Genomic DNA, 27,793 nt, shown 5'->3' on the forward strand with positions numbered 1-27,793 from the left:
ACAGAATGTTGGTTGTCTGCGGATTCTGTTATACCAATTATGCCTAATTACCGAAGTTATTTTACTCAGAAATATCTTAATCAGAATAGTGGTGTTGTAGCCTACGTTAGAGAAGGACTCGACGTACAGGTGACAGAACCGGATCTAGATGAGGCAAACTGTCTCCTTATTACACTTAGACATAATTTTGCGATCGTAGGGATATACAGACCACCTTGTTTTAGAAATATTAATCCTTTTATCACAAGCCTAGACCTCCTACTTCAGAGCATCAAGCGCTATCCAAATATGATAGCCATGGGTGACCTTAACATTGATATAAAACCACAAACCAATGATCACAGAAGATGCGACTACTTAAATACTGCGGCTTTTCATGGCCTTATACCAAGTCACTACTGTCGTGACAAGCACGAATATCTAATGTCACAATACAAATTTCCTAGCGGCAACACTGAACAGCGCCCTCTGAGTGGAACTGTGGTAAGTTATTCCAATGTGACAAGTTGCAAGGTAAAAACCAATATGGCGCGAAGCGTGCGAGTGCATAAAAGTGTAATATACAGTGAGGAAGCCCACAGCTGTCCTGAGTCGCCTAAAGCTAAGTATTTTATGTTACTTGGTGCTCACAGTGGTGTTATGGTGTCTCTATTCAATTGGCTCTTTAGTAGATTTGGCTTGCCATGTGACCTTGTCGTGGAAGATGTTGAAGACCATCTTAGGTAGGACGGACAAGGCTATACCTTATAAGAGGGCGGCGGCTGTGGTCGTCGTGCCCCGGTACGATGGCTTCAGCCGTCAGGCGCCTCGACCTTATAAGAGGGCGGCGACTGTGGCTGCCGTGACTGGGTGAGTATGGTGGTTACAGTCGTCAGGCTCCTCGACCCCAGAGGTGTGCCGACGTGCGGCAGGATACCTCAACCTTATAAGAGGGCGGCGGCTGCGGTGACCGTGACCGGGTGGATGCGATACTTCAGCCGTCAGGCGCCTCGACCTGATGTACCTGCTCCCTAGAGATGAGCGAGGCCGGTTAGGCTGCATGGTACTTTAGAGGTAAGTATACCTTGACCCGGATAGGCCATCCGGGTTCTCCGACCAAGAGGGATCGGAGTCTCCACAGGGAGATTATCCAGTGCAAGGAGCACAGGACCTAGAATATTCTGAGTCTGACTGAGTAAGATGGTTCTCATTAGTCATAGAGTACAGATATATGTTTAGGGGTTAATTGTTTGGAGATAACCATGTTCATAGAGCAATCTAACCCACAGATCTTGGGGTGAAACAACCAGCCACCATAAGTAAAGCGAAGCAGACTGAGGCTCCTCTGGCCCAAGAGAAGTGGATCAGAGAGAGCGAGGATAAAGAATCCTTCATAGGAGATGAAGGTATGTATGCCAAGCATTCTGTTTCTTTTACACCCCCACACCACAAACAATAATAATAAGTGGCCGCCTTTCCCCCTTTTACGGTCTTATTTGTATACCGTAGGTGGCTGGGGGAGAGGTGGCCACAATGGTGGTTAATGCTGGGATCCAATAGATAAGGAATTAAGGCTTATAATATTAATAAAGAATGCAAGGCATACATTTCAATATAATCAGACATCTTTACTAACAGAAATCATAGATGGCGCTACTGGTAACAGAAGCTGCGAGATATTCTTTTTTACGAAGATATGTTTGAAGTGTTTTCTTACGAAGTCTGGTTCGGCATTCATTTAGGCTCGTTTAAATAAAGAGGCTGGCATTTGTATTTATTAATTGAAGATAATTTGAGTAAATAAGTCACATTTTTATTTCGCGTAACAAGCGGAATATCAATTGTACGGAATGTACGGAGTACCAACTTGAAGAAATTGCATATGGTGACCGGAAACAGGACAACTACGTTTCCGTCGAGGTTGTATTTATGATTTATTTTACAATTAGAGTATAGTTGTAAATTAACAAGAAGAATATGGAGAGATAAAAATAAAAATAATTGCAGCATTTGTCTGTATCTATTAAGTATGATATTTATTAATTTATTATTAAGAGAAATACCATTGTGTAATAGTGCCTTCGAGTTACCAACATAATAACAAGAATAGGCTACGCAAGGTGTCTAGTAATGGCGGCAGATGAGAACAGGTGTTGCTACACTAAGAAGATTACCCACAAAATCAGCGGAAGGGTACGGATTGTCAGAATTATCAAGATAACTAAAGAAGATGAAGAAATCGGTTACTGAACGGATTCGACTTGGAAAATTTATGCGAGAACTGATTTTCCAATTAGACGGTTAGATCAGTGCCGGATTTACCACTAGGCTGAGTAGGCTGAAGCCTAGGGCGGCAGATTTTAGGGGGCGGCAAATTTGGGTTAGAAAAAAATTGTATGTGCCGTTCAGATAGGGTCGACCAGAATTTATTTGTAAAATTTAAATAACAAGCATTATTTGTCGATTTTGCCGCCCTCAGTCATGTCAAGACCCTTTATTTATATTGAGACGGACAGACAGCCAGTCGGACAACAAAAAGTGATCCTATATGAGTTCCGTTTTTTAGTGTTCCGTACAAAACTTTGTTTACTTATGGGATCACTTCGGTCTTGCAAATCAGAAAAACGTAGTAACTATATTCTCCAAAAAATTTCGCGCTCGCTACGCTCGCGTTTTCATTTAAGTACCTACATTATTTGTGACCCATCTGACCACATTGTAAGTTCGGGATGGTCGTCGATTCTTGTGTCCTGGTGGTATGATGGGTTCCGTTTTTTTCCTTTTGAAGTACGGAACCCTAAAAATGTACCTACCTACTATATTCCCGAAAAAAATTCGCTCGCTACGCCCGCGTTTTCATTTAACTAACTACATTTTTTTCTGACCTATCTGACCACCATCTATGAGATCACCAATGCATGCTGATATGGAGAAGTGTATCATCTTGGGGCGAATGAATGGCAAACGCGCTCAAGGTGGGGCTTGTAAGAGATGGTCTGACGCCATGAAGAAGACGAGTGGCGGCAGCCTGCACCGTGCGGTCCACTTGGCTTATGACCGCAATCAATGGAGACGTGTTGCATGTGGTCGCGATCCTCAGCATTGAGGGAACGAGGAAGAAGAAGACCACCATCTGACTACATTGTGAGTTTGGGATCATCGTCGATTCTTGTGTGTTCGTGGTATTGAATCTCACTAAATTGTTCCGATCCCATGCCGTAACTCAGGATGGACAAAGAGCTCTCGATATCAGATACAAGCTTTTCGTGACTTTCCAGCACCACAGAATGAGGGATATTAGCACGGCCTGTGTAATACGTATCCCTACTACTGTCATCTGCAATCTGCATAGCAATGATTATCATTGATATGCAGCAATGATAGCACAGAACCTAGTGAAACGCCAGCGGTAATGTTCACACTACCAGAGCAGCTTCCGTCTATACGGCTCATATGCGTCTACCGGACAAAAAGCTAGCGATCCATTTGTATAGCATATTCCCTCGAGCAGACTCGATGCCAGACCCAACCGAACTCCTTAGCTATATCCAGCCTAACTGCCAATGCTTAGGCATTGGCAATGCCTCACCTTGTTTTTCAATGACCAAAAACCAGCCGTACCCACCATAACACCAGATCAGGCAAATATAACGAGGTCGCATCGTCATGGAGTGACAAAAACGGCTCATATCAATCTGTATCTAAAATGTGACATTAGTGATGTCACCTTATATGCATTTTATATGGCTATGGTGTGTTGTACTAAAAAATAAAACGCCTCTGATAGGAAAGTAATTTAAAAAACCTATAAGCGAGGCGGATATGGGCGGCAAAATCGGCATAGCCTACGGGCGGCAAATGTCTAAATCCGGCACTGGGTTAGATAATTAAGTTATAACAAACTGTGCCTAGATATAAGTGGGTAATCTATTTAATTTTGTGACATATATATTATACATTTTGTTAATATGTTGAAAGATTGGCTGATTTATAGGAATATAATAAGAAGAGAAATACGACTAGTAATAATCTAATAAGTATCCTATAGGAAATATGCGCGTAGTAAAGACGGTTTTATACACTCTATAATTTACCTCGCATGTTTTCTTTTTACTTTAGAATTATAAATTCAGTTTTAAAAATTCAAGTGTATGGCTATTTATAAGGAATAAACATAAATATTGCGAAAATTACCGATAAGAGTCCGAAATTCGTTTCACAGTTTATAGAAATTTTGGGGGAATTTATGTTGACTTTGGCAACATTGAAAGTTGTACAGTACTCGTTCCACCATTTTAAATTGTTGGCGGAAGGTCACCGAACAGTTGCGAGTTCCCCAGGAAGGTTCCTTAAATTACACAGGTAATCTTGACAAATATTGTAATATAAAGTGCACCGACGAAGTGTTTAGCGTGTAAATAAGTAGGATTATCAAAAATTTCTTCATTTACGTTCATAGGTACAGTGAACTCGCCTCCGTCAACCACACCGGACGAGACAGATTTTCATCGGAATTGACGAAAACCCCGGATAAGACTGTTTAATACCAGGACAAGACTACTTCTCGGTAAGTTTTTAAGCATCTACTTTACAGCAATACGATTAATTCTTAAATAAATCAAGAAAATGCGATCGTCATTTGCTTCGGCGTGCGACGGCAGCCATGATTATTTAGTTTGGACTAACTTTGGACGTTCAACTAAACAAGGAAAATCATCTAATTTAGCGAAGTTTCTTTCGATATTTATGCGAATCACAATGGAAATACGGGTCTATTACGTTCTTTTATTAAAATATTTTAACTTTCTAGAAATTTACGAGGTGAGATATGGTAAAGGAAAATAGACCCTATCATTATGCCAATACGGTTCGTATTAGTGTGGTTTAGTTTAGAGTCGTAGTAGAAACTTCTGGAACATCGGACGTACATGGCCGATTTTAATATTTTCACAAGTTATAAAGAACCTTTTTGAACATTTTCTAGGGTTCTTAAGATATGTAAATAGGTATATTTTTATTTCATCATGCATCTTATTGGAAGTTTAGAAATACAACTTGATTCCTTTCTGATTGGGTTTGCAGTTTATAAAAATAGCAATTGTGCTGTGTATATATATAAGCTAACATCTTTACAGGATATTGTGGTGACATTTATGTGTTTTTAGATTTATAAAATAAGTGTTTTGTTGAAGTGTTCCAATAATTAAACAAACAAATGAGTGAAATAAAACTAAATAATTTTTAAATAATTAACTATCAAACAAGTGAAGTCTAAATAAAAGGTTAATAAATAAATAAACCAAACAAATGAATAAAATAAAAACGTTAACTTTCATCATGCTGCGAGTGAGCTTAAGTTAGTGACAGAAGATTTTGTATTGTGGTATCAGTGTATAAACGTCAACGTCACTTGCTGATTTTGACATGGCTTAGGCTGGTGTAATCTATAAATAAATGATAAACAAAGATTACACATTTGTATGTCAGTGTGTATGTTATGTTGCCTACCATAAATTTATTATTTTACTTCCTTTCATAATAACTTCAAATAAAGAGACATAGGTTAATAATTAATTCAATGGTTTTAATTATATAATTTAAATTAAAAGGAATTCAACTTTCTTTCTTTAGTTTCAAACTTAAATGGATTTTAGAGAACTTTAGTTGGATTTAAACTTAAATACTTTGAGATTATTAAAATAAATAATATGTGGAGTTATTAAAGGTTAATTAACCTAAAATATTAAATTATTTTATTGGTGTGACCGTTCACATTATTAGGGAATTAAAGTTAAACGGGTTTGTTTCTGTGCGTTACAGGCTTAGACAAGACTACGGTCTAGACAAATACCAGAATGGACGACATTCTTTTAGCAAGGCTTAGGCTCATTAACGACAAACTCACAACGGACTTAGAAGTAATTCCGGTTACTGTTAATTTAGAAAATTTAGCACAGGCTCAGATTACCTACGGTAAATTAGAAGCATCACTGAAAAGACTTAACGGAGACCTGACGGAGTACTTTAGGCTGGCTTCGACACCCGCATCTGATGAAATCTGCTTGATAAGTGAACTTCAACTTCAAGCAGAAGAGACTTTAGCTGAACTTAAGGTGAAGATCGACCAAATATCCACATCAAGCAAACCATCAGAGAAGCTGACTGAAGCGAACTCCTCGTGCAGACTTCCTAAGCTTCAGCTGCCGGTGTATAATGGGGATGTACTGGCGTGGTATGAATTTTGGGATGCCTTCAGAAGCAACATCGATGCAAGGAGCCTGCCGGATGTGGACAAGCTTTCGTATCTTAAGACTTCAGTCACGGAAGATGCCAAAAGAGCCATTGACGGTCTAGCGACTACTAGCACCAACTATGCTATTGCGGTTTCAATACTGAAGGAAAGGTTCGGGAAAACTTCACATCTCATAGATGCGCATTATGCCACATTATATAAAATTAAGATGGCCAAAGGCAATGCGGATGATTGCAGAAGGACTTTCAACGAGATTGAAAGGAACCTTAAGATTTTATAATCACTAGGTGAGAACGTTAATCATAATCACCTGCGCTTCATGCTACTAGAGAAGTTTCCTTCTGATCTAGTATATGAGATAAAACTTAAAGTTAAGGATGATTCCATTCAAGAACTGAGAAGCCAACTGGACAAAATAATCACTGCCAAGGAGGATGCGGAGAGGATATCGAGTAGGAAACGCCCTCTGGACTCGGAAGCTAGTACGGTCGGGATTCTTCATGTGAATGCGAAACGCGCGAGATACGCAAGTCAGTCCCAACTACATCACAGTAATCAGAGTAAACAAAACCAGCAGGGAGGCTTCGATAAGAGACCGGTACAGAAGAAGTTCAAAGGTTTCAAGAAAAATAACAATAGAGACAACAGACCAGACCAAACTCCAACTTCAAGAAAGGGTGTGACCGAATCTCTTCAGGAGCAAAGCTCTTCAAGTGTTAAGAAAGGATTGGTGTGTGTATTTTGCAGCGGCGATCATTATAATGACCAATGTAAAGAAGCTTCTACGTTGAGAGAAAGGAAAAAGCGTCTCTTCAGACGATGCTTCATCTGTTTCAAGCAGAATCACTTGGCAAAAGACTGTAAGAGTAAGAAAAAATGCGCTCGCTGCCATAGTGAAGTACTGCATAATCGAGCATTATGTCCTTCAAATTTTCAGAAGGATACAACGGAGAAGAAACAGTCCTGACTGTTCTAGAAGAGGGAATCACTGCACTCCAAACGGCAACAGTTTATGCAAGCCCCCTAGATGATAAGAATAAACTATTTAAATATAGACTTCTCTTAGATCCAGGTTCCCAACGCTCTTATGTAACATTCCGGACCGCAAAGGAACTAAAGCTTCCCGTCGAAGAAGAGAGTCATCTAGTAGTATTCACCTTCGGCGACGATCCTCCCAGAGAGATACATAGCCCAATAGTCACTCTTCATCTACTATCTAGAACAAACAAGAACATAGTAATACAGGCTAACTGCGTAGAGCATATCTCCAGAGGTTATATACCTAATGTCAAGATGAAGAACTTACCGGAGTCATATACACTAGCGGACGATGGGTCGCTAAGCGGACCTGTACAGATCTTGGTTGGAAACGAATATTACTGCAACATAACTTACGAGAAAAAGGTACAACTGGATAGCAATTTGTTTCTAATCGACTCTGCACTTGGTTGGATAATTAGTGGTAGAGCAGAACCACAGCTTAGAGACGAGTCGTACGTAGTGACTTACACTCAGACTTGCATTGAAACGAAGCTTCATCAGCCAGATCCACCTCTTTGTAATGGAGACATAAAGAGCCTTTGGGAACTAGAATGCATAGGTATTAGCGATTCCCCAAGAGCAACTAGAGAAGAAGAAGCCATCAAATATTTTAATGATACAACTTTAAAATTAAATAATCGATACACGGTAAGCTGGCCTTGGATAACTTATCCACCGGATTTACCTAATAATTTTGGAATGGCTTTTGGTCGTTTATCAAGCTTATTGAAACGTATGGATCAAGATACGTTAGTAGCATACAGCGATACGTTTAAACAACAATTAGATAAGGGTATAATAGAAGTTGTACCCTCTTCAAGAACGTCAACAGGTAACGTCGTTCACTACCTACCTTTCCATGGAGTACGTCATCGAGGAAAACCTATGAGAATAGTTTATGATGCTAGCTCTAAGAGTAGCAAAGACACCAAGAGTCTGAACGAATGTTTGTACAGAGGACCACTCATGTTAGAAGACCTCACGGGCTTACTTATAAAATTTAGAACTCATAGGATAGGTTTAACCTCGGATATTGAAAAGGCGTTTCTACAGATGGCGTTACACGAGAAGGATCGTGATGTAACCAGATTCTTGTGGCTCAAAGATACCTCTAAACCTGTATCTCAAGACAACCTACTATACCTTAGGTTTTGTAGAGTTCCATTTGGCGTCATTTCATCACCGTTTTTGCTTAATGCGACTATTAAGCACCACCTGTCCAATGCAGAAGATCAGCAAGTCAGACAGAAAGCAAATGACATATATGTGGATAACTTTGTTTCGGGTACCGACACTACGGATGAGGCGATGAAACTCTACAAAAATCTAAAAGGATCTTTTCAAGATATTTCAATGTCACTCAGAGATTGGAGTTCAAATTCTAAGGAATTTATGAAGAAAGTCTCTGATACATGTAAAGAAGATAAAGTAAAGGTACTTGGCTTAGAATGGGACATCAAAAAGGATACTCTTCAGTTGAAACCTAACTTACAAGAAGAAGCTGTCACAAAAAGAGGAATACTGAAGACTATTGCATCAATCTACGATCCATGTGGTTATGCAGTACCCTATACCCTATCATCTAAACTCTTTTTACAAGAGCTTTGGAAAGCTGGAGTGTCATGGGACTCACCATTATCAAGCGAACTAACGGAAGAATGGAACAAGATCCGACAGAACTTAGAAGCCATTAGGAAGGTGTCGGTGGACAGATGCTACATGAAGACACCAGTGGGAAAAGGCTACCAACTACACTGTTTCACCGATGCCTCTCTACAGGCTTATGCAGCATCAGTCTTTTTAGTTTGCGGCTCGGAGAAAAGCTTCATTATTGGTAAATCTCGTCTGATACCAATAAAGGACCAGGAGAGTCTCAAGATACCTCGTCTTGAACTTTTAGGAGTACTGATTGGCAGTAGACTGATAAAGTTCGTTCTTAAGTTTCTCCAACAGAAGATAGTAAGGCAAGTCTTATGGACCGACAGCCAGATCGTCATAGAATGGTGCAAATCTGACAAGCTATTGCCACCCTTCGTTGCCAGGCGGATAGAAGAGATCAAAACAAATAAAGATCTGGAGATCAGATACCTTCCAACAGACTTAAATCCAGCTGACGTCGGCACCAGACCCACCTGCTCGAGAGAGGACAGGGAGAAATGGCTGAGTGGTCCACAATTTATAGTTCAAGATCCGAAGACGTGGCCAACAACTACTGGCGGTGGACCAACCAGTTCTCTCTTGATTGGGGAGGGTCTTGGGATCCAAGAATACGAAGAACTGATGGAAATAGTTGATCCAGATATACACAACGTTAGTCCGATGGAAACGGAGGACAGTATAACTGAAAAGGAAGTAGCGAGTCATGACAATGATCAAATGCCAGATAAGTTACTAAAATTGAAAGAAATTCAAGCTGAATACTTTCCTCTAGAGGTGGAAGGAAAGGTAACTAGTTTAAGTTTGAATTTAGGCATATTTAAAGACATAGATGAGTTACTGAGGTGTAAAGGTCGTATGAAACACGCAGACTGGTCATTTGATAAACGCTACCCTATACTTATACCAAAAGATTCAGATTTCACCAACGAAATTATAATGAAGACTCATCAAGAAAATAAGCATGTTGGAGTAAGTCACACGTTAGACAAGATAAGGGAAACTTACTGGATACCTCAAGGAAGAAGCCAAGTTCAAAAGATTTTGAAGAAGTGCTCCGAATGTATGAAGCATGACGGAGGGCCATATAAACTACCAGAAACTCCTGCGTTACCGAAAGAGAGGGTCAATTATAGCTCACCATTCACATACGTTGGTACCGACTATCTAGGACCACTTATAGTTAACAATGGGAATGGCAATTGTAAAAGGTGGATTAGCCTCTACACATGCTTAGCCGTAAGAGCCATTCACTTAGAAGTTGTAAAGGACCTAACTGCGGAAGAAGGTTTAATGGCCTTACGTAGAATGATTTCAGCAAGAGGTGTACCTACCTTAATAACGTCTGATAATGCGGCTCACTACAAGTTACTCTCAGAGATTCTTCAGAACCCATACTGCGTAGAGAAAGAGATAAGATGGAAATTTATACCACAGTTAGCTCCATGGCATGGAGGATTCTATGAGAGATTAGTTGGTTTGGTTAAAAACTGTATGAAGAAAACATTACAGAAACATTTGTTGAATGACACCCAACTAGTAACAGCGGTGAAAGAAATAGAAGCAGTTCTTAACACAAGACCCTTAACTTACGTAGATTCAGAGCCGGATCATGTACTAAAACCTTCAGACTTTCTTACTATGGGAAAGTGTATCATTACGGAAACTTCAGATAAGGATCCTAGGACGTCGCAAGGGACGGTGACTAAGGACAATTTAATTAAAGGTTGGAAGAAAGCACGGATAATTCTACGAGAATTTAAAGAGATGTTTGAAAACAGGTATCTCCTAAATTTGAGAGAAAGATATTCCCACCATCCTAAAGAACCTAGAGTAACATCAAAGGTAGCACCTAAGATAGGTCAAATCGTGCAGATTAAAGGTGACACGAAGAACAGGATAAATTGGAAAGTCGGGAAAATAGTATCTTTAAAGGAAGGCGCCGACGGTTTATGTAGGGTCGCCACGGTACGAGTAGGAGATACAGAATATACAAGATCTATCGCACATCTCTACCCGTTAGAGATCGAAGATGGAGAAGAACAGTGTAAACAAACATCATCTTATGAAGAAAGTGTAGAAGAACCGGTACAGCTTCCTGATTTTCCACGTCCACTAGACAAGGATGACGTGACGATAGAATCCCTCAAACAGAGATGGGCATCATTCGAATAAACTTTTATCTGAATAATCATTCGAATAAACAATAATTCAAGTTTTTTTTATTCGCGAATGATTCATCCGCGGATGATTTATTCGCGGATAATTCATTCGCGAATAATTCATCCGCGGATGAATCATTCGACCACTTTTCAAATGACGAATGATTTATTCGTTATTTCATTCCAATAAATCCACTAAAAGTATTTTCATATGACTTGTTTTTAGTGTTTGTTTGTTCTGAAGTTAAAGATTGTTAAGGGTTAAAGGATAAGCCCAAGTAGTATAATAAACAAAGGATTAGCGTGAACAATGAATTACTCACACACAAAGTTAGTAACTTTCTAGCCTGACGTAGAAAGAGATAGCTATATACTAGATAGATAGAAACTGAGAAAACCAAATTTTCTTAGCAGTTGTTTGCTTCAGAGCGAATCTTAAAGCGTATAAGTAACTATTTAAGTAGTTGCAGGTTGTTGAATTGCACATCACACTTGCCAAATCTTTCTAAACCCTGAAAAGTTGCTAAGGTATTTCAATAAACAAATTATTCGTGGCCATTCATTCGACGAATAAATTATTCGCGGATAAATTATTCGCCGAATAATTTATTCGAATAAGAATAATCATCCGACATTTTTATTCGTCATTCGCGATAAATTTTGTTATTTTTATTCGTCATTCGTCATTCGAATGAAATTTGCCCATCTCTGCCCTCAAAGACGTTACTGAGCCTCCATCTGAGCAAATATCCACTCAAGAAGTAAGAGATCAACCAGAAGAAGTACAGCCTCATGCCTCGCCAGAAGAGGAACCGTGTTCCTCTAAACAAATATTTGAGTCTATATCTAGTGAGTTAAACGAGCCTAAGCCTAAGTCTAAGCATATGTCCGAACCAGAGCCACTCGCGGTCGTTGACCTCGAGTTTTACGACCACACTGTTCCCGAGTCACACCACCTGGAGGAAGTTACGCCAGAAGAACAACACGACGAAGCAAGACCTAAGAGAGCGGCAGCTCTCAGAGCCCTTGAGAAGATCAAGGAATGGACCAGCAATCTAGTTGCCGTGTTGCTGCCTGAGGCGGGGTGTGTCGTGACAAGCACGAATATCTAATGTCACAATACAAATTTCCTAGCGGCAACACTGAACAGCGCCCTCTGAGTGGAACTGTGGTAAGTTATTCCAATGTGACAAGTTGCAAGGTAAAAACCAATATGGCGCGAAGCGTGCGAGTGCATAAAAGTGTAATATACAGTGAGGAAGCCCACAGCTGTCCTGAGTCGCCTAAAGCTAAGTATTTTATGTTACTTGGTGCTCACAGTGGTGTTATGGTGTCTCTATTCAATTGGCTCTTTAGTAGATTTGGCTTGCCATGTGACCTTGTCGTGGAAGATGTTGAAGACCATCTTAGGTAGGACGGACAAGGCTATACCTTATAAGAGGGCGGCGGCTGTGGTCGTCGTGCCCCGGTACGATGGCTTCAGCCGTCAGGCGCCTCGACCTTATAAGAGGGCGGCGACTGTGGCTGCCGTGACTGGGTGAGTATGGTGGTTACAGTCGTCAGGCTCCTCGACCCCAGAGGTGTGCCGACGTGCGGCAGGATACCTCAACCTTATAAGAGGGCGGCGGCTGCGGTGACCGTGACCGGGTGGATGCGATACTTCAGCCGTCAGGCGCCTCGACCTGATGTACCTGCTCCCTAGAGATGAGCGAGGCCGGTTAGGCTGCATGGTACTTTAGAGGTAAGTATACCTTGACCCGGATAGGCCATCCGGGTTCTCCGACCAAGAGGGATCGGAGTCTCCACAGGGAGATTATCCAGTGCAAGGAGCACAGGACCTAGAATATTCTGAGTCTGACTGAGTAAGATGGTTCTCATTAGTCATAGAGTACAGATATATGTTTAGGGGTTAATTGTTTGGAGATAACCATGTTCATAGAGCAATCTAACCCACAGATCTTGGGGTGAAACAACCAGCCACCATAAGTAAAGCGAAGCAGACTGAGGCTCCTCTGGCCCAAGAGAAGTGGATCAGAGAGAGCGAGGATAAAGAATCCTTCATAGGAGATGAAGGTATGTATGCCAAGCATTCTGTTTCTTTTACACCCCCACACCACAAACAATAATAATAAGTGGCCGCCTTTCCCCCTTTTACGGTCTTATTTGTATACCGTAGGTGGCTGGGGGAGAGGTGGCCACAACTACCTCCCGACGCGCCTTGACAACTGTCTGGATCATTGTCTTATTAAATCTCGACTCTCTGCACTAACTTTTGTATGCGAGACCACCGTCACCGACCACTGTTGCGTATTTACATCTATTTGCAATGTAGGAGCTCTTGCTACTAACACGCATAGGGTAAAATCTAAAACTATGTATAAAACTGCAGCAGAAGAAATATTAACTGTCGATTGGGGCCAAGTCCTGGAGTGCTCTGATGCTTGCACGGCAACTGATTTATTTCTGTCAATGGTATCAACTATCTTGGATAAACATACTGTTTCCCACGTTGTGCCTAATAGAAGGAAGGCTCATAAGCCATGGATTACGCCTGGTCTCCTCCGTTGTATTAGGTTTCGAGATCGACTGCACATAAAACTTAGGAAACAACCTAATAATCAAGTTCTACAAGTTTCATATAAAAGATATCGTAATACGTGTAACCGTATTCTAAATAATCTAAAGCGTAACTTCGAACGCGATTTAATAAACAAAAATAAAAACAATTTAAAGAAAACTTGGGAAGTAATAAAGGATATATGCCACATTAGTAAACAAAAATCTGAACCCTTTGATATCCTGAAAATAAAACATAATCCTCAAGAGTCAGTTAATTTTATTAATGATTACTTCAGTAATGTTGGACAAAATCTTGCTGAAAAAATGCTATCAAACTACAACAATCAAACATCTCCCAATAATTACTATGCAAGCCCTGTCAATTCCATTGTCTTACTACCGACCGATTCTACGGAAATAAAAACCCTTATACTATCCCTAAAAACCAGCTCTTCTACAGGATGGGATGGAATTTCATCTTCGTTCCTTAAGCTATGCGTGGACTCCATATCTCAACCTATAGCTCACATCTGCAACCTGGCTCTGACAACTGGTGTTTTTCCAGAAGCACTTAAAAAGTCTATAGTAATTCCCATTTACAAGTCGGGTGACAGATGCAGCATTAATAACTATCGCCCTATTTCCCTCCTCCCAACTCTAGGGAAAATCCTGGAAAAGGTTATAAATAAGCGCTTGTTGCATTACCTCGAATCAAATAAACTTATTTCACAAAACCAGTATGGCTTCCGGAAGCACATCTCCACGTCTGACGCTTTAAATCACGTTGTTAGTTTAATATCTCGTAAACTTGACTCTAACTATAAATGCCTGGGCGTGTTCTTAGACTTAGCAAAAGCCTTTGATACCGTTTATATTCCATTGCTTCTAAATAAAATGGAACACCTTGGTATCAGAGGAATTCCACTACATTTATTTTATAGTTACCTCAGCGGAAGAACACAGTCTGTCAGGGTGGGTGAATACATGAGTGACGAGCAGCCTCTATCTTTCGGTGTTCCCCAAGGCAGTGTGCTCGGTCCAACCCTTTTTCTTATATTCATTGATGGACTCTGTCGCTTACAACTACATAATGCGGATATTACCACTTTTGCTGATGACACGGTTTTAATGTTTCATGGATCCACGTGGGATGAAGTTAAAAACAATGCGGAATTGGGCTTAGCTAAAGTCATGGAGTGGCTCAAATCCAACATCCTCACTCTGAACCTTGATAAAACTAAATATATTAACTTTAGCATAAGGAATTCCACCCAGCCAGATAATACTTTCAGTATCAAGGCCCACTCGTGTACTTACCCCTTCCTATCTTCTTGTAGTTGCTATAAGCTGGAGTCTACAAGAGTAACTAAGTATCTGGGACTACTTATTGACCAAAATCTTAATTGGATCTCTCAGATCAATTTACTCTCATCACGCGTTATAAAACTTATCTATATCTTTAAAAATATTAGACACCTAGGCGAATCACTGGTAAAGAGTGTTTATTTTGCTTTGTGTCAATCCATAGTAACATATGGTATTGAAGCTTGGGGAGGAGCCAAGAAATCACATCTGATAAAAATTGAACGGGCCCAGCGTGCTATTATCAAGGTCTCAACCTCTAAAAAAATAAGCTATCCCACTGCTCTCATCTATAAGGAGTTTGATGCTCTGACTGTTAGACAGCTATTCATCGTGGCTTTGATTTCCAGACAACACAAAAACACTTCTGGTGTAAAAACTCTGCAAAGACGACGGGATCGAGTCTTTAACATACCACCCTGTAAAACAAAATTCGCTCATAACTTTCAGTTCTTCTTAGGACCCTTCTTGTACAACCGCTTAGCTAAACATATAGATCTGCAGAAGTACACCAACAGAAATTGCAAAATTGCTGTAACTGCATATCTCAAGCAACAAAATTATGAAGATACAGAATCACTACTTAAGATATCATCCTGATAATATGAAACAACATATATAGATAACATAACCAAAGACCTCGAATTGATTTTATGTAGAAGTATGTTTTTCCTGCTGAGCACTGTTGTCTGGCTATACTGTGTATTGTTACGCTTTGCTGACCGTTAAGTTTTATTTGCACCTATATACATACCTACACACATTTATTTATATAGCACACACACAGACACACCATGACTTCACAGACATATCACACGCACAACATACGTAGGCAACTCTGAAAGTTCTTAGAAAAGGCTACTTAGAGATCATAAAACAAAAAGAGGCATATTATTTATGAAAATATAACTCTTTATAATTTTTTTGAGGTATATGCAATATGGTCGTTATCTGTGTTTCAAGATTGATGGCAATTTGGAAATTGTACGTCGAGCGTTATTCCAATTTCGACCTAATAATTTTTTCGTATTACTATTTATAACGATTTTCATTGTGGGCTCAGCCAACAACAGAGTTACAGTAGGCTTCAGTTATAGTTTCATAATGAAGCCTAGTTCTTGTACGTCTGTTTATTTTTTAAATTACACATTTAATCGCTTTTGTAGTTATTCAACGGATGATCATAGAGAAGCATGTCATTCAAGAGTGACGTCAAAAGTTTACATCGCACATTTGTGCGGTTAATAAAAAATACTGGCAAAAATTGTATATCAGTAGTTTTTGATATCCCTCAGTATTCATATGACACTGTTAAAAAAATTTTGCTTAAATTATTTTGTGTCAAAAAAGCTTGAATCCCGATGGGTACCTCATGAATTTCATACAAACCTCCGAGGACCTAAAATCGCCATACAAAAAAGGCAATGGAAGAATGAGCTGTGTGCGCTTCAGGGTAATCCTATCCTAATGAAAATTTGTACGCGTGGTCAGAAAGAGATGAAGCACGCATTAAAATAAAGAGTAACGTCCTAATTACTTCAGCTTTGTCTATTCTAAACACTTTCAGTTTGCCCCTCGTACACTAAATAGCACTTTCAAATTATACATTTTTTGCATGTAAATCTAGTACTTAAGTTTATAACATAGCCTGTTTTTATTAGTTTAATGTATTTACTCTGATTCATTACCTATATGGGGTGACCAACTATGACATCATGGACCGCGGGCAGAAGGGGAAGGGGGTACCTTGCCGTAATACAGTGTAAACTAGTACGGAGGGTAGCTTGCTTTCGCTATACCTTGCATATCCATAAAAGTAAAAATATATTCATATGTATAGCAATGTACCACACCGCATTTTGTACCTAAGTTAAGTTCTTATGTAAAGTAAGCAATAAATATATTGATTGATTGATTGATTAAGGAAACTGTAAATCTAGTTTTAAGAAATAAATCTAGTGTTATATAGGGTGTAATCGTTAAGTGTAGCCGTGTAAGGCGATAATTCCATAAATATAACATATATCAGAAAACTTCAAATTGATATCGAAAGTGCGTTACCCAATGAGTAAAATTACATTAATAACTTTTTTTTAAATAAAAGCAGAAATATCCCAAACATGAACTTCAAACCCTCCCATACATTTAGTACGACGACTCACCCCTCAAAGAACGTCGGTGTCGTAAGAGATAAAACTTCTTGAGATTAATTATTTGTGATAATAAACTGTAATAAAATATTAAAACTACCGTTTATGAAATATACAGTTTAGGTACATTTGGCTAGCGCTCCTCCCGGGCAGGAGTATGGCAGTGGGCTGCTGCGTGCCGCTCGGCTCGCACGATAGTTGTGTCACGTGGCGCTCGCGCAAAATTGAAAATACACAATGGCTTCGAAACCTATATATCGATCTAATCCGTATAAAAGATATTGTTCTGTTTACGGATGTCTGAAGAACAAGGAAGCAGGAATAACATTTTATTAAATTCTGGACGATATTGAAAGGTGAATTTAAACTTTAAAACATAACATAAATACAGTATTTAATCAAATTCGATAACTAATTCGTTTTGTTTGCATAAAACTAAAGTGCTTTAGATCAATTTAAAATGATATATTGGTTGCCTAGAAACAATATTAGGAACTGACCGACATATTTTCAAAGGAATACGGCTGTGGCATACCTACCTAGGGGCTGTCCATAAATTACGTCATCGTTTTTTGACAATTTTTGACCCCCCTCCCTAAAATCATGCTTCGAATGACCCCGTTTCCTCCTACGTCATGCTACCATCATCCGATCTCCAGCCCCCCCCCCTAATTTGAAATGACGTAATTTATGAATAGCCCCCTACTTCCGGAAGAATCAGACATACTCTAATCCGGATAAAAAAAATATGTTTACAGAATCAACGTTTGTAATTCCTACATATTAATCTTAAAAATAATAAATCGGTAGGTATAGGTACAAAATCTTGACAAGTTTCAACCCTGTGCCGACACTCACAGCTCGGTCATAAAACTGCAGCGCGCAAGGAAGATTCACGGTTCGTGCGCGGTTACGTAGCTATATAAGTTTAAATTTTGCTTGCAGGCGGCGAGTAAGTATAGGTATAATTTTTTACCTAAATGTGACTTTTGTGAACGAGTAAATTTTCTGTACGGTAGTACTATTAGTTATTCCGTGGTCAAGCTAAATAAAACCGTTTAATAATAAAAATCAGAACTACCGGCAGTGCGGAGACACTCCTGATTTCGGTCGAACTCGGCTCCGTTCGGCTCAGCATTGCTCCGAGCAATTATTAGGGTTGGCACCACTTAACTTCCTTTTGCGTGCACCATCATCATTAGGCCTTGTGCATCTTCACAGATGATTTAAGTAGCATCTTTTGCGTGCACCACCACAGATAAGATAATCACTTGAATTTTGACAACCCTAACTAGCCGAAAGGGATAGTGCCATATATTAGAAAGGGATATCATGATTCGACCCTGAACCGCTGTCAAACTTCGGGTTTGTAGGAAGTGTTCTTTCTGTACGGTCTACCGCAAACGCCACGCGCCAAATGTATAAAATTACTGTATTATATTTTCTAAGAATACATAAATCTTTTTTCATTTTATCTAATTTCTAGTAGGTACTTATAATAAAATAAAATAAAAATTTAATGTGTTAAATATTTATAATAGATTGATCACAGTATAGAAGACTTTTATTTGTTATCTAAACAGTAATTCTATGTACACTCTGTTTTGTCCCATGGCCACGCAAGGCATGTTTCGCTACTAACAACTCCATCGGGTACCTCCGGGGGTTCCACTTTAACCAAGCATGGTCCTGTGCCTGCGGATGCTTCAACAACTTCTGTCTCTTCATTAGTATCAGTTTGCTCTTCTACAATGTTTAAACTATTGTTCATTTTCTCATTCATATTTTCAGAATCTTCACAAATTATTATTATCCTCTGGTGCTTTGGTTTCTGCACCTCTGACGCAAAATGAATCTCTGTGGGTTCTATATTGAATTCATACCAATTCTCTTGTTCTTTCTTGACTCCATCTGTGTTTGTTTTGTCGACCTTACATTTATCAAACATATTTGTCTGTCCGTGTCCAGTGTTTATGCTTAACTCACTCCCATCAGCTTCAATTTTCACTTCTTTATCAAATTGTTTAATATCTTCAGGTTCTTGCTTTACAGCGTCATCTGTCCAGTTAATTTCTAAATCTTTAATCGACTCCCTTTCACCGTCTGCTTTATAAAAGATTTCCTTTGCATTTACATGTTCTTCTACTCTAGTATCCTTAGGCTCTTTAATTTCTTGACTTTCTATATCTTTTGTTATTTCGTTTACTTTTGGCTTCTTCGTATAGCTCTTAACTGGACAAGAATGCGTTCGCATGTGTGAAGCCAGAAGAAAATCGTGCTCAAATTCTGCTTTACATACGCTGCACTTGTTTGCTAAGCCATGAATATGTTTAGTGAGATCATCCATATTTGTGTAAGCCTCCCCACATTCGTAGCACAGAAAAGAACTAAACCTCTGATCGCACTTAGGGCAGTGTGCGTAAAAAGCGACATAGCTTTCTCGATAAACCGTCAACATATCTTCGTTATTAAAATGTTCATCACAAGGGAAGCATGTGAACTTGGGTTTGTAATGATACTTCCTAAAATGAGTGATGTATGTGCTGTATGAGTTTAAGTATAATTTGTTACAAATTTTACAAAACATACATTTGTGGTCCTGTAGCTGTTCTTTAGTACTGTACCCTATCTTGCAGTCGTCGCACATGTGCTGATGCTTTAGCTGGTTGTGACTTTTTAACTCTTCCTTCGTTGGGAACTGTACATTACATGTGCAGCATTTAAATTTCCTTTGATATTGTCGCAGGTTCTGTATATTCTTTTTTCGTTGCGGTGTTGCTACTAGCATGAGATTGTTCTGTGTTGCTACGTGTTGTGCATGTTTTTTGTATGTTGGTGTGTGTTGTCGTTTGCCATGTTGTGTTGTGTGTGGTGTGAGTACCGGCTGCAGATAGACAGGCGCCCGCCTGACTCGCGTACTTGTGCGTATTGCATCTGTAATAAATAAAGCCGTGGTATTAGTATTGATCTTGGGGTTTTCCTTGGAAGAAAATGTTAAACAAGGCTGGATATACTTAAGCTAAAGCAATGGCGCTGTCGCCACCTAGCGGCCATATCTGTCCTGATCGTAACAGACGCGTTTTGTTAGAGAGTGAGTCTTCTGTGCCTAGTACTATTATTTATTCTGTGGCTAAACTCACAAATTTGAGCAGGCACTAGTTTTTAGGGCATGTATAATTGAAGGGATGTTTACAAAAACAACATAACTGACTACACTGGTTGACACCTGAAATGATTAACAATGTTCTTAAAAAAGTGTCAACCGCTCTAATAATACAGTCATTATATGTTTTCAGACAAACAAATTAATATAGTTTTCAAACCTGTGTGACGTGATACGTCTAGGTGTACTGTTTAAAATGCACCACTCTCCCCCCCCTCCACCTGACGCTCGACCCCCCCCCACCTTGAAATGTGTCCCCGTTGGTAGTTTTATGGCATTCTCACGAAAACTATAATAGATATCAAAAAAGTGTCAAGGACAGAATTAATCCTCATTAAATTTAAAACAAAAATGGTCCCATGTGTTTTATTATAAGTTGGACGGTATTCAAGCTATAAGTACTTGTATAACCTTAAAATAACAAAATAACCATACTAGTATGACGAAATGCAGAATATCTTCAAAACGGCTAGACCGATTTTAATAAAATATACCTAAAAAATCACCGCAGTGAAGCCAGCTATCAAACAAAAGAAACTACATCAAAATCGGTTCATCCGCTTCGGCGTTACGAAGTCACAGGTAAACACAGAAATACAATTTTTTTTCAACTGCACCCAATAATTTTGTAAACCGATTAATTTTGATCAATTATTTTAATGGGATCATGTCCCTTGAAGTTTTAGCTTTACGAAAAGTTAAAAAACATGGAAAACGGCCCAGTATTTTTTAAATTATCGGCATTTTCCCGATTTGTGAGTGGTTTCGTGTTATCACGCGCACGAGTTGCCCTTGACCCCTATAAAACGGGGGGTAGGGGAGAGGTTGTTATCAGTCACTTATCAGAAGTTGACCGGTACACATATCCGCATATTTTCCCGTAAAGAAGACCTGTGAAAAATGGAAACCACTGAAGCTGAAGTCCGCCAAGTCGTCCAGCTCAGCTCCTGCAAGAGGGGCGTAGCCAACGTTCAGTAGCTGCCACGCTGAATTTAAGTCAATCTACAGTTTGCAGAGTTTACCAGAGGTTCCAACGGACTGGATCCTTTACTTCAAGACCAAGAAGCGGCCGCAAAAAGTGTACATCAGAGAGGGACGACCGCTTCATTGTCACAACATCTCTCCGAGATCGACACCTGACAAGCGTTGCCATCCAGCAGCGACTGCGTGAGATACGAGGAGTGGCTGCCAGTGAGTGGACAATAAGAAGAAGACTTAAGAAAGCGAACTTGACACCCAGGAGGCCTGCAACGGGGCCCAGATTGCTGGCGCGACACCGTACAGCCCGAAGAGAGTTTGCAGAAAATCATATGGACTGGACCATTGAGCAATGGATGAGCCATAGGCGACCCTTTCGGAGAAGCAACATTGGGCGAACCGTTCTTCTGGCCTTCTGTAGACTCTTCCTCTTCGGTCACATCCATTCAAGCATATTCTGCACACGTCCGAGAAGAGAACTGGGGTCCATTGCTCAATGGTCCAGTCCATATGATTTTCTGCAAACTCTCTTCGGGCTGTACGGTGTCGCGCCAGCAATCTGGGCCCCGTTGCAGGCCTCCTGGGTATCAAGTTCGCTTTCTTAAGTCTTCTTCTTATTGTCCACTCACTGGCAGCCACTCCTCGTATCTCACGCAGACGCTGCTGGATGGCAACGCTTGTCAGGTGTCGATCTCGGAGAGATGTTGTGACAATGAAGCGGTCGTCCCTTTCTGATGTACACTTTTTGCGGCCGCTTCTTGGTCTTGAAGTAAAGGATCCAGTCCGTTGGAACCTCTGGTAAACTCTGCAAACTGTAGATTGACTTAAATTCAGCGTGGCAGCTACTGAACGTTGGCTACGCCCCTCTTGCAGGAGCTGAGCTGGACGACTTGGCGGACTTCAGCTTCAGTGGTTTCCATTTTTCACAGGTCTTCTTTACGGGAAAATATGCGGATATGTGTACCGGTCAACTTCTGATAAGTGACTGATAACAACCCCTCCCCTACCCCCCGTTTTATAGGGGTCAAGGGCAACTCGTGCGCGTGATAACACGAAACCACTCACAAATCGGGAAAATGCCGATAATTTGAAAAATACTGGGCCGTTTTCCATGTTTTTTAACTTTTCGTAAAGCAAAAACTTCAAGGGACATGATCCCATTAGAATAATTGATCAAAATTAATCGGTTTACAAAATTATTGGGTGCAGTTGAAAAAAAATTGTATTTCTGTGTTTACCTGTGACTTCATAACGCCGAAACGGATGAACCGATTTTGATGTAGTTTCTTTTGTTTGATAGCTGGCTTCACTGCGGTGATTTTTTAGGTATATTTTATTAAAATCGGTCTAGCCGTTTTGAAGATATTCTGCATTTCGTCATACTAGTATGGTTATTTTGTTATTTTAAGGTTATACAAGTACTTATAGCTTGAATACCGTCCAACTTATAATAAAACACATAGGACCATTTTTGTTCTAAATTTAATGAGGTTTAATTCTGTCCTTGACACTTTTTTGATATCTATTATAGTTTTCGTGAGAATGCCAAAAAACTACCAACGGGGACACATTTCAAGGTGGGGGGGGGGTCGAGCGTCAGGTGGAGGGGGGGGGAGAGTGGTGAATTTTAAACAGTACACCTAGATGTATCACGTCACACAGGTTTGAAAACTATATTAATTTGTTTCATTTTCCCATACATTGATTACATAGAATAACTCAGTTATAAGCAGTTATTTTGTTTTTGTAAACATCCCTTCAATTGTATATTATAAAGTCCGCCTTTTGTACTATAAGATTTTTCTTTTGTGCAATAAAGATTAAATAAATAAATAAAATAAGTGAATTTTACACCTAGCAGTTCTAAGGATTCTTATAACTAAGGTTGTCAAATGCACATTGTTAATCCTTTGCCGGTGAACACACACTGTATACTATTTGTTCACTTGAAAAAGCCCCTTAATAAATTTAAAAAAAACATACTGGACATATTTAAATCCCTACTATGCCTGTTGTTACCTAGCTTTTAACTGTATTTCATTTTCTGTGAATTTTTAACTGTATGATGCACAATAAAGAATATTAAAACAATTTTCACATGCCTTATGGCAGAACATATTAAGGGTCAACATTGTAAATTTATAACATCCACTGTACTGTACCATATGTTCTTGTGAATAAACGTTCATTCATTCATTCATTTACTTACTAATGAATATGTAACTTTGCCTGTTTATTACCTCTTCAACTGCTGAACCAATTTAGATAAAATTTCTTGATAAACTTACATAGATTGGGTGTAAGTACTAGCATGTGGCAAAGACATTGTGATCTCTCTGTCTATGTTTGAAAAGAGACAGTCTCTGGCCGAGTTTGACGACCGGTCTGGCCTAGTGGGTAGTGACCCTGCCTATGAAGCTGATGGTCCCGGGTTCGAATCCTGGTAAGGGCATTTATTTGTATTATGATACAGATATTTGTTCCTGAGTCATGGTTGTTTTCTATGTATTTAAGTATTTATATATTATATATATCGTTGTCTGAGTACCCACAACACAAGCCTTCTTGAGCTTACCGTGGGGCTTAGTCAATTTGTGTAAAAATGTCCTATAATATTTATTATTTATTTAAGTGGCCAAACTATAAAGGCTGCGTCACACAGGTGCGTTTTCCGGTCGAGGCGTGAGCGTTTTATATGTACAACGGCGCGCCCAGCTCACGCGCCGCCCGGAAAACGCGGCGAAGCCTTAATACTGTATGGATTTAGCACTGGTGTAAGCTTACTATTAACAGCTGAAGCAACTTCTGGGAGTTCGGTCCGCAGGAATTCAGGAGGCAGGATTAACCCGCCCAGCACCCGAGGGGTCGAGGTAGTCATAGCCCAATCGGAAGCCTCTGCGGCCGTGGTGTCGTCTACAACCTTCGTGGACTCTTCAGCCGATACTATGTTTACGGATTGAGACATTACTAGCGTCTACACAAAACTGGTGTTCTCTATTTATATGGAAAATAACGAACACTTGTTCTAAAAGTAAACATTTGTTATTCACTTATGTTTTTTTTCTACAACAATGAGAGCCATGCACGAAAGGTTATTTTAAATCCACAGACAAGATAAACTTATGTGAATGTCAAAACTGTCAAAAGAAAAACGTTCAGAAATACACTGGGTGAGAATATAATTATTCTTAAAATAAATTAAAAACTAACTTTATTCATAAAATAAAACTGAGTAGAGTCTGTGCGGAAAGAGAAGAGTCGTGGGATTTGAGGGCGCGCCAGTGCTATTTTATGATTTTTGCTATGCTGACAACACTAGTCACGTGATTATAGTACGACACTAAAGGTCATGATACTTGAATCCCTTTTGTTCCGGTTTTTTACCACGGCTTACTAAAGGGAATTTGGTGGTGGTGTCGGCTCGTCAACTCAATCCTCTGATTTAGCGCAGGCACTAGTTTTCTTATTAAAACACACTTGTTTTTATGTCTCAGATACCAAAAAGTGACAGTGCGATTGACAAAACTGCTAAAACTAGTTAAGAATCTGCCAAATACAACTGTAATTTTAGTACCAAACAAGATAGAGTCTCATTTATGTACTGCCTAATCTGTGCAGTCCAACAGTTATTAAAACCGGGTAGATCTGGTAGTAATTGGGCAATAGAACTGTAATTTTTTCTGGGATATATTTCACCCACTGTAAACTTGACTTGTAATGTATGTGTACATTTGCACAGTACAGGCCTTATTGGGATATGTCCGGTTCTCTCATCTCACGATATTTTACTTCGCCGAAAAGTCACTCCTAAATATGAAATATAATTTCGTAACTAACAGAACCTACAAATAAAGAAATATTTTATTAGAAAAGTTTTATTCAGAACCTAGGAAACGAACTTACAAATAAAGAAATATTTTATTAGAAAAAGTTTTATTCTTTGTAATCGAAGTCTGAATTAAAATATTCAATGTCACTTATGTATGAGCTAGCTTCAGAACAACCAGGGACACTCATAGAACTATCTTCATCTGAACTGGATATGCTTGAATCCGGCACGTAGATTACGAATTCTTGCATATCACCTACTTAGCGGTCTTTTATTCGAGATACCGTAGGTACTTTTACACAATCCTGCAAAAGAAATTACATATAAATATGCATAAAATGGCAAGTATCAAGACTATTTGTCAGTTATTTTAAAAGTGGTAACAGACTATCGCACCGGACCGCGACCTTGGAGCGGTTCTAGGAATTGCTTTACTGCCGTGGGCTTCCACACTATCGCACCGGACCGTCAAAACGGTGCGATCCTAGCTTACAGACTGCCGCACACGTGCGCCAGTGTTGCCAAGTGTCCCATATTTCCGTGTTTTTCATCAAATTTTTGCAATGGAATCCTTTATCATTTTAAATTAAATCTTAAGGGCTTCAATGCGGCTTTGCTTTTTAGAGGTAGGTAGAGAGCCTAAAACAACACAATCCATAGTTTTGCATGAAAATCTTTGCAAATCAGTTTCTTTGAAGCATTGTACCTGCATATTTTTATTTCATCAACTGGCTACATTGCCGTCCAGTTGCTATGACACCACGAATGTATGTTTTCAAATAAGAATGCCTCCAGTGTTATCTAAACAAACTAAAATCGCCTTGATAGTGGCTACAATTGCCACTACCACTCAACCTATATTTAAAAAGAAAAAGAGAAAGGAATGGGCCAAATTTTACCTAAGAGACAGAAAGGCATATAGTCACGTACGGCTCATTAGAGAGCTGGATGACGAAGATTTTAAAATATATCTCCGCCTGTCACCAGATTTATTTCAGGAGCTGTTAAGTTTAGTCAAACCACATATTACAAAAAAAGATACACATTTGAGGGCAGCGGTGACAGCCGAAGAGAGGCTGTTGGCGACGTTAAAATATCTAACGTCTGGCAGAGACCTAAGAGAACTGAAATTCTGCACGAGCATATCGTCCCAACTGCTCTCAGAAATAATACCAGAGACCTGCCAAGCTATCTTTGAAGCTCTCAAAGACTATATAAAGGTGAAACAATTGTATCTTTTGTCATACCTATGTAGCTAACTTTGTGTATAACAAATGAAACAATTCATTTCCCTGGTCATCACCCAAGTAAATGGCGGTACCAGGATTTGAACCCGGTACCATCAGCTTAATATGCAGGGTCACTAACCACTAGGCTAGACAGGTCGCTATATATTTAGGTAATGTGTACATATTTTTGGCACTTAGTATCAATAGAAACAGCATGAAGTTAGTAAACCTTAGGAATACATAGATTTATTACCAAGGTTCACCAACTTCATGCTGTGTTACTTTGGAACATATTTGACATAAGGTAAACATACTGGTGCTCGATGCGGTCCCAGTACATGTCATCTTGAAACTCAAGTCATTGTCAATAGCGATGACAGCAAGGTGTCATCTATCGGGCAATAGCATGTCGAGTACTAGTATGTTTACCTTACTTTTACTTTAGAAAACCTTTTAGTATCTGGAATAAAAAAATAAAACAGCAACTTTTGTGTCAACAACAAACATGTGTAGGTACCTAATGTGAGAAATAAAACAATATGCTATTAATAATCTAATTATTATTATTTATGAATCACAGCTTTTATGGCACCTAATTAGAATGATCATACTAAATACCTAATAATAATTAACAATAAGTAATTTTATTATCAGTCACCTCTCTGTCACACCAATTTTGGCAGTATTAAAGGGAAGAAATATATGTTACTTATACTTATTTATAACAATAATATTAGTGTCAGTAAAATACAGACTCCCCATGACTCACTAAACTGGCTAACATTTGTAGGATCACTAGACCCTTTCCAAATAATAGTTACAAAATGTGAAAACTGTGCAGTCAACCAATTTGATTTCGGGGCCACTTCATAACTTGCCACATTATGAAGGGGTACCGAAATCAAATAGGTTGACTGGACTTGAAAATTAAAAGTGTAAATAGTACAGTAAGCTGCAGAGAAAAGGTAGCCTCTGCAGCTTACTGTCCCATATAGTTACCTAACATAATATATTATCTCAAGGGGCTATTTTATAAAAATCTGATCTTTAATTGTCTTTTTTTGATTCGCCTCTGAGTAGACTCTGACTACACTAACTATGCACAAACGTTGCAATAAGAATGCATACACATCCCTATAAGCTATCCATACTTGATAAGTAACTTGGAATGAAAATTTAGGATGGTCAGAATATACTCATACATTTACATATATTACATACCTATGTGTCAAGAGACAATATTTTTAGTCAGATATTTATTAAAGGCTTTGATTGAATCTCTCTCTGAATATATATTTTATAATATCTCCTTGAGATATCTCCTTATTCTAAAATCAGATACATTTTTAATTATTTATTAGTCTTTTAATTCTCCTCTGATTATTTTTCTTAACATATCTTATGAGGCTATTTTTTTAATATCACAAATTTG

General features: G+C 39.1%; 3 protein-coding genes across 3 annotated transcripts; 2 read left to right on the plus strand and 1 right to left on the minus strand.

The window, feature by feature from the left end:
* Nucleotides 1-5,834: 5,834 nt before the first annotated feature.
* On the plus strand, nucleotides 5,835-6,512 carry LOC134677257 (uncharacterized). Its single transcript, XM_063535688.1, has one exon. It carries the CDS (start codon nucleotides 5,835-5,837, stop codon nucleotides 6,510-6,512), a length of 678 nt encoding a protein of 225 aa, XP_063391758.1.
* Nucleotides 6,513-6,551: 39 nt separating this feature from the next.
* Nucleotides 6,552-11,104, plus strand: LOC134677258 (uncharacterized). The gene is made up of 2 exons (XM_063535689.1): nucleotides 6,552-7,098; nucleotides 7,170-11,104. The coding sequence occupies exons 1-2, from the start codon at nucleotides 6,552-6,554 to the stop codon at nucleotides 11,102-11,104; spliced, it is 4,482 nt and encodes a 1,493-aa protein (XP_063391759.1).
* A 7,589-nt stretch (nucleotides 11,105-18,693) lies between these two features.
* Nucleotides 18,694-24,388, minus strand: LOC134677553 (myoneurin-like). The gene is made up of 2 exons (XM_063536024.1): nucleotides 24,088-24,388; nucleotides 18,694-20,096 (listed from the first exon to the last, which is right to left on the minus strand). Exons 1-2 carry the CDS (start codon nucleotides 24,266-24,268, stop codon nucleotides 18,751-18,753), a joined length of 1,527 nt encoding a protein of 508 aa, XP_063392094.1. The 5' UTR covers nucleotides 24,269-24,388; the 3' UTR covers nucleotides 18,694-18,750.
* Nucleotides 24,389-27,793: the final 3,405 nt, after the last annotated feature.

The sequence above is a fragment of the Cydia fagiglandana genome, chromosome 26, assembly GCF_963556715.1.
Source record: "Cydia fagiglandana chromosome 26, ilCydFagi1.1, whole genome shotgun sequence".
Taxonomy (NCBI): Eukaryota; Metazoa; Arthropoda; class Insecta; order Lepidoptera; family Tortricidae; genus Cydia; species Cydia fagiglandana.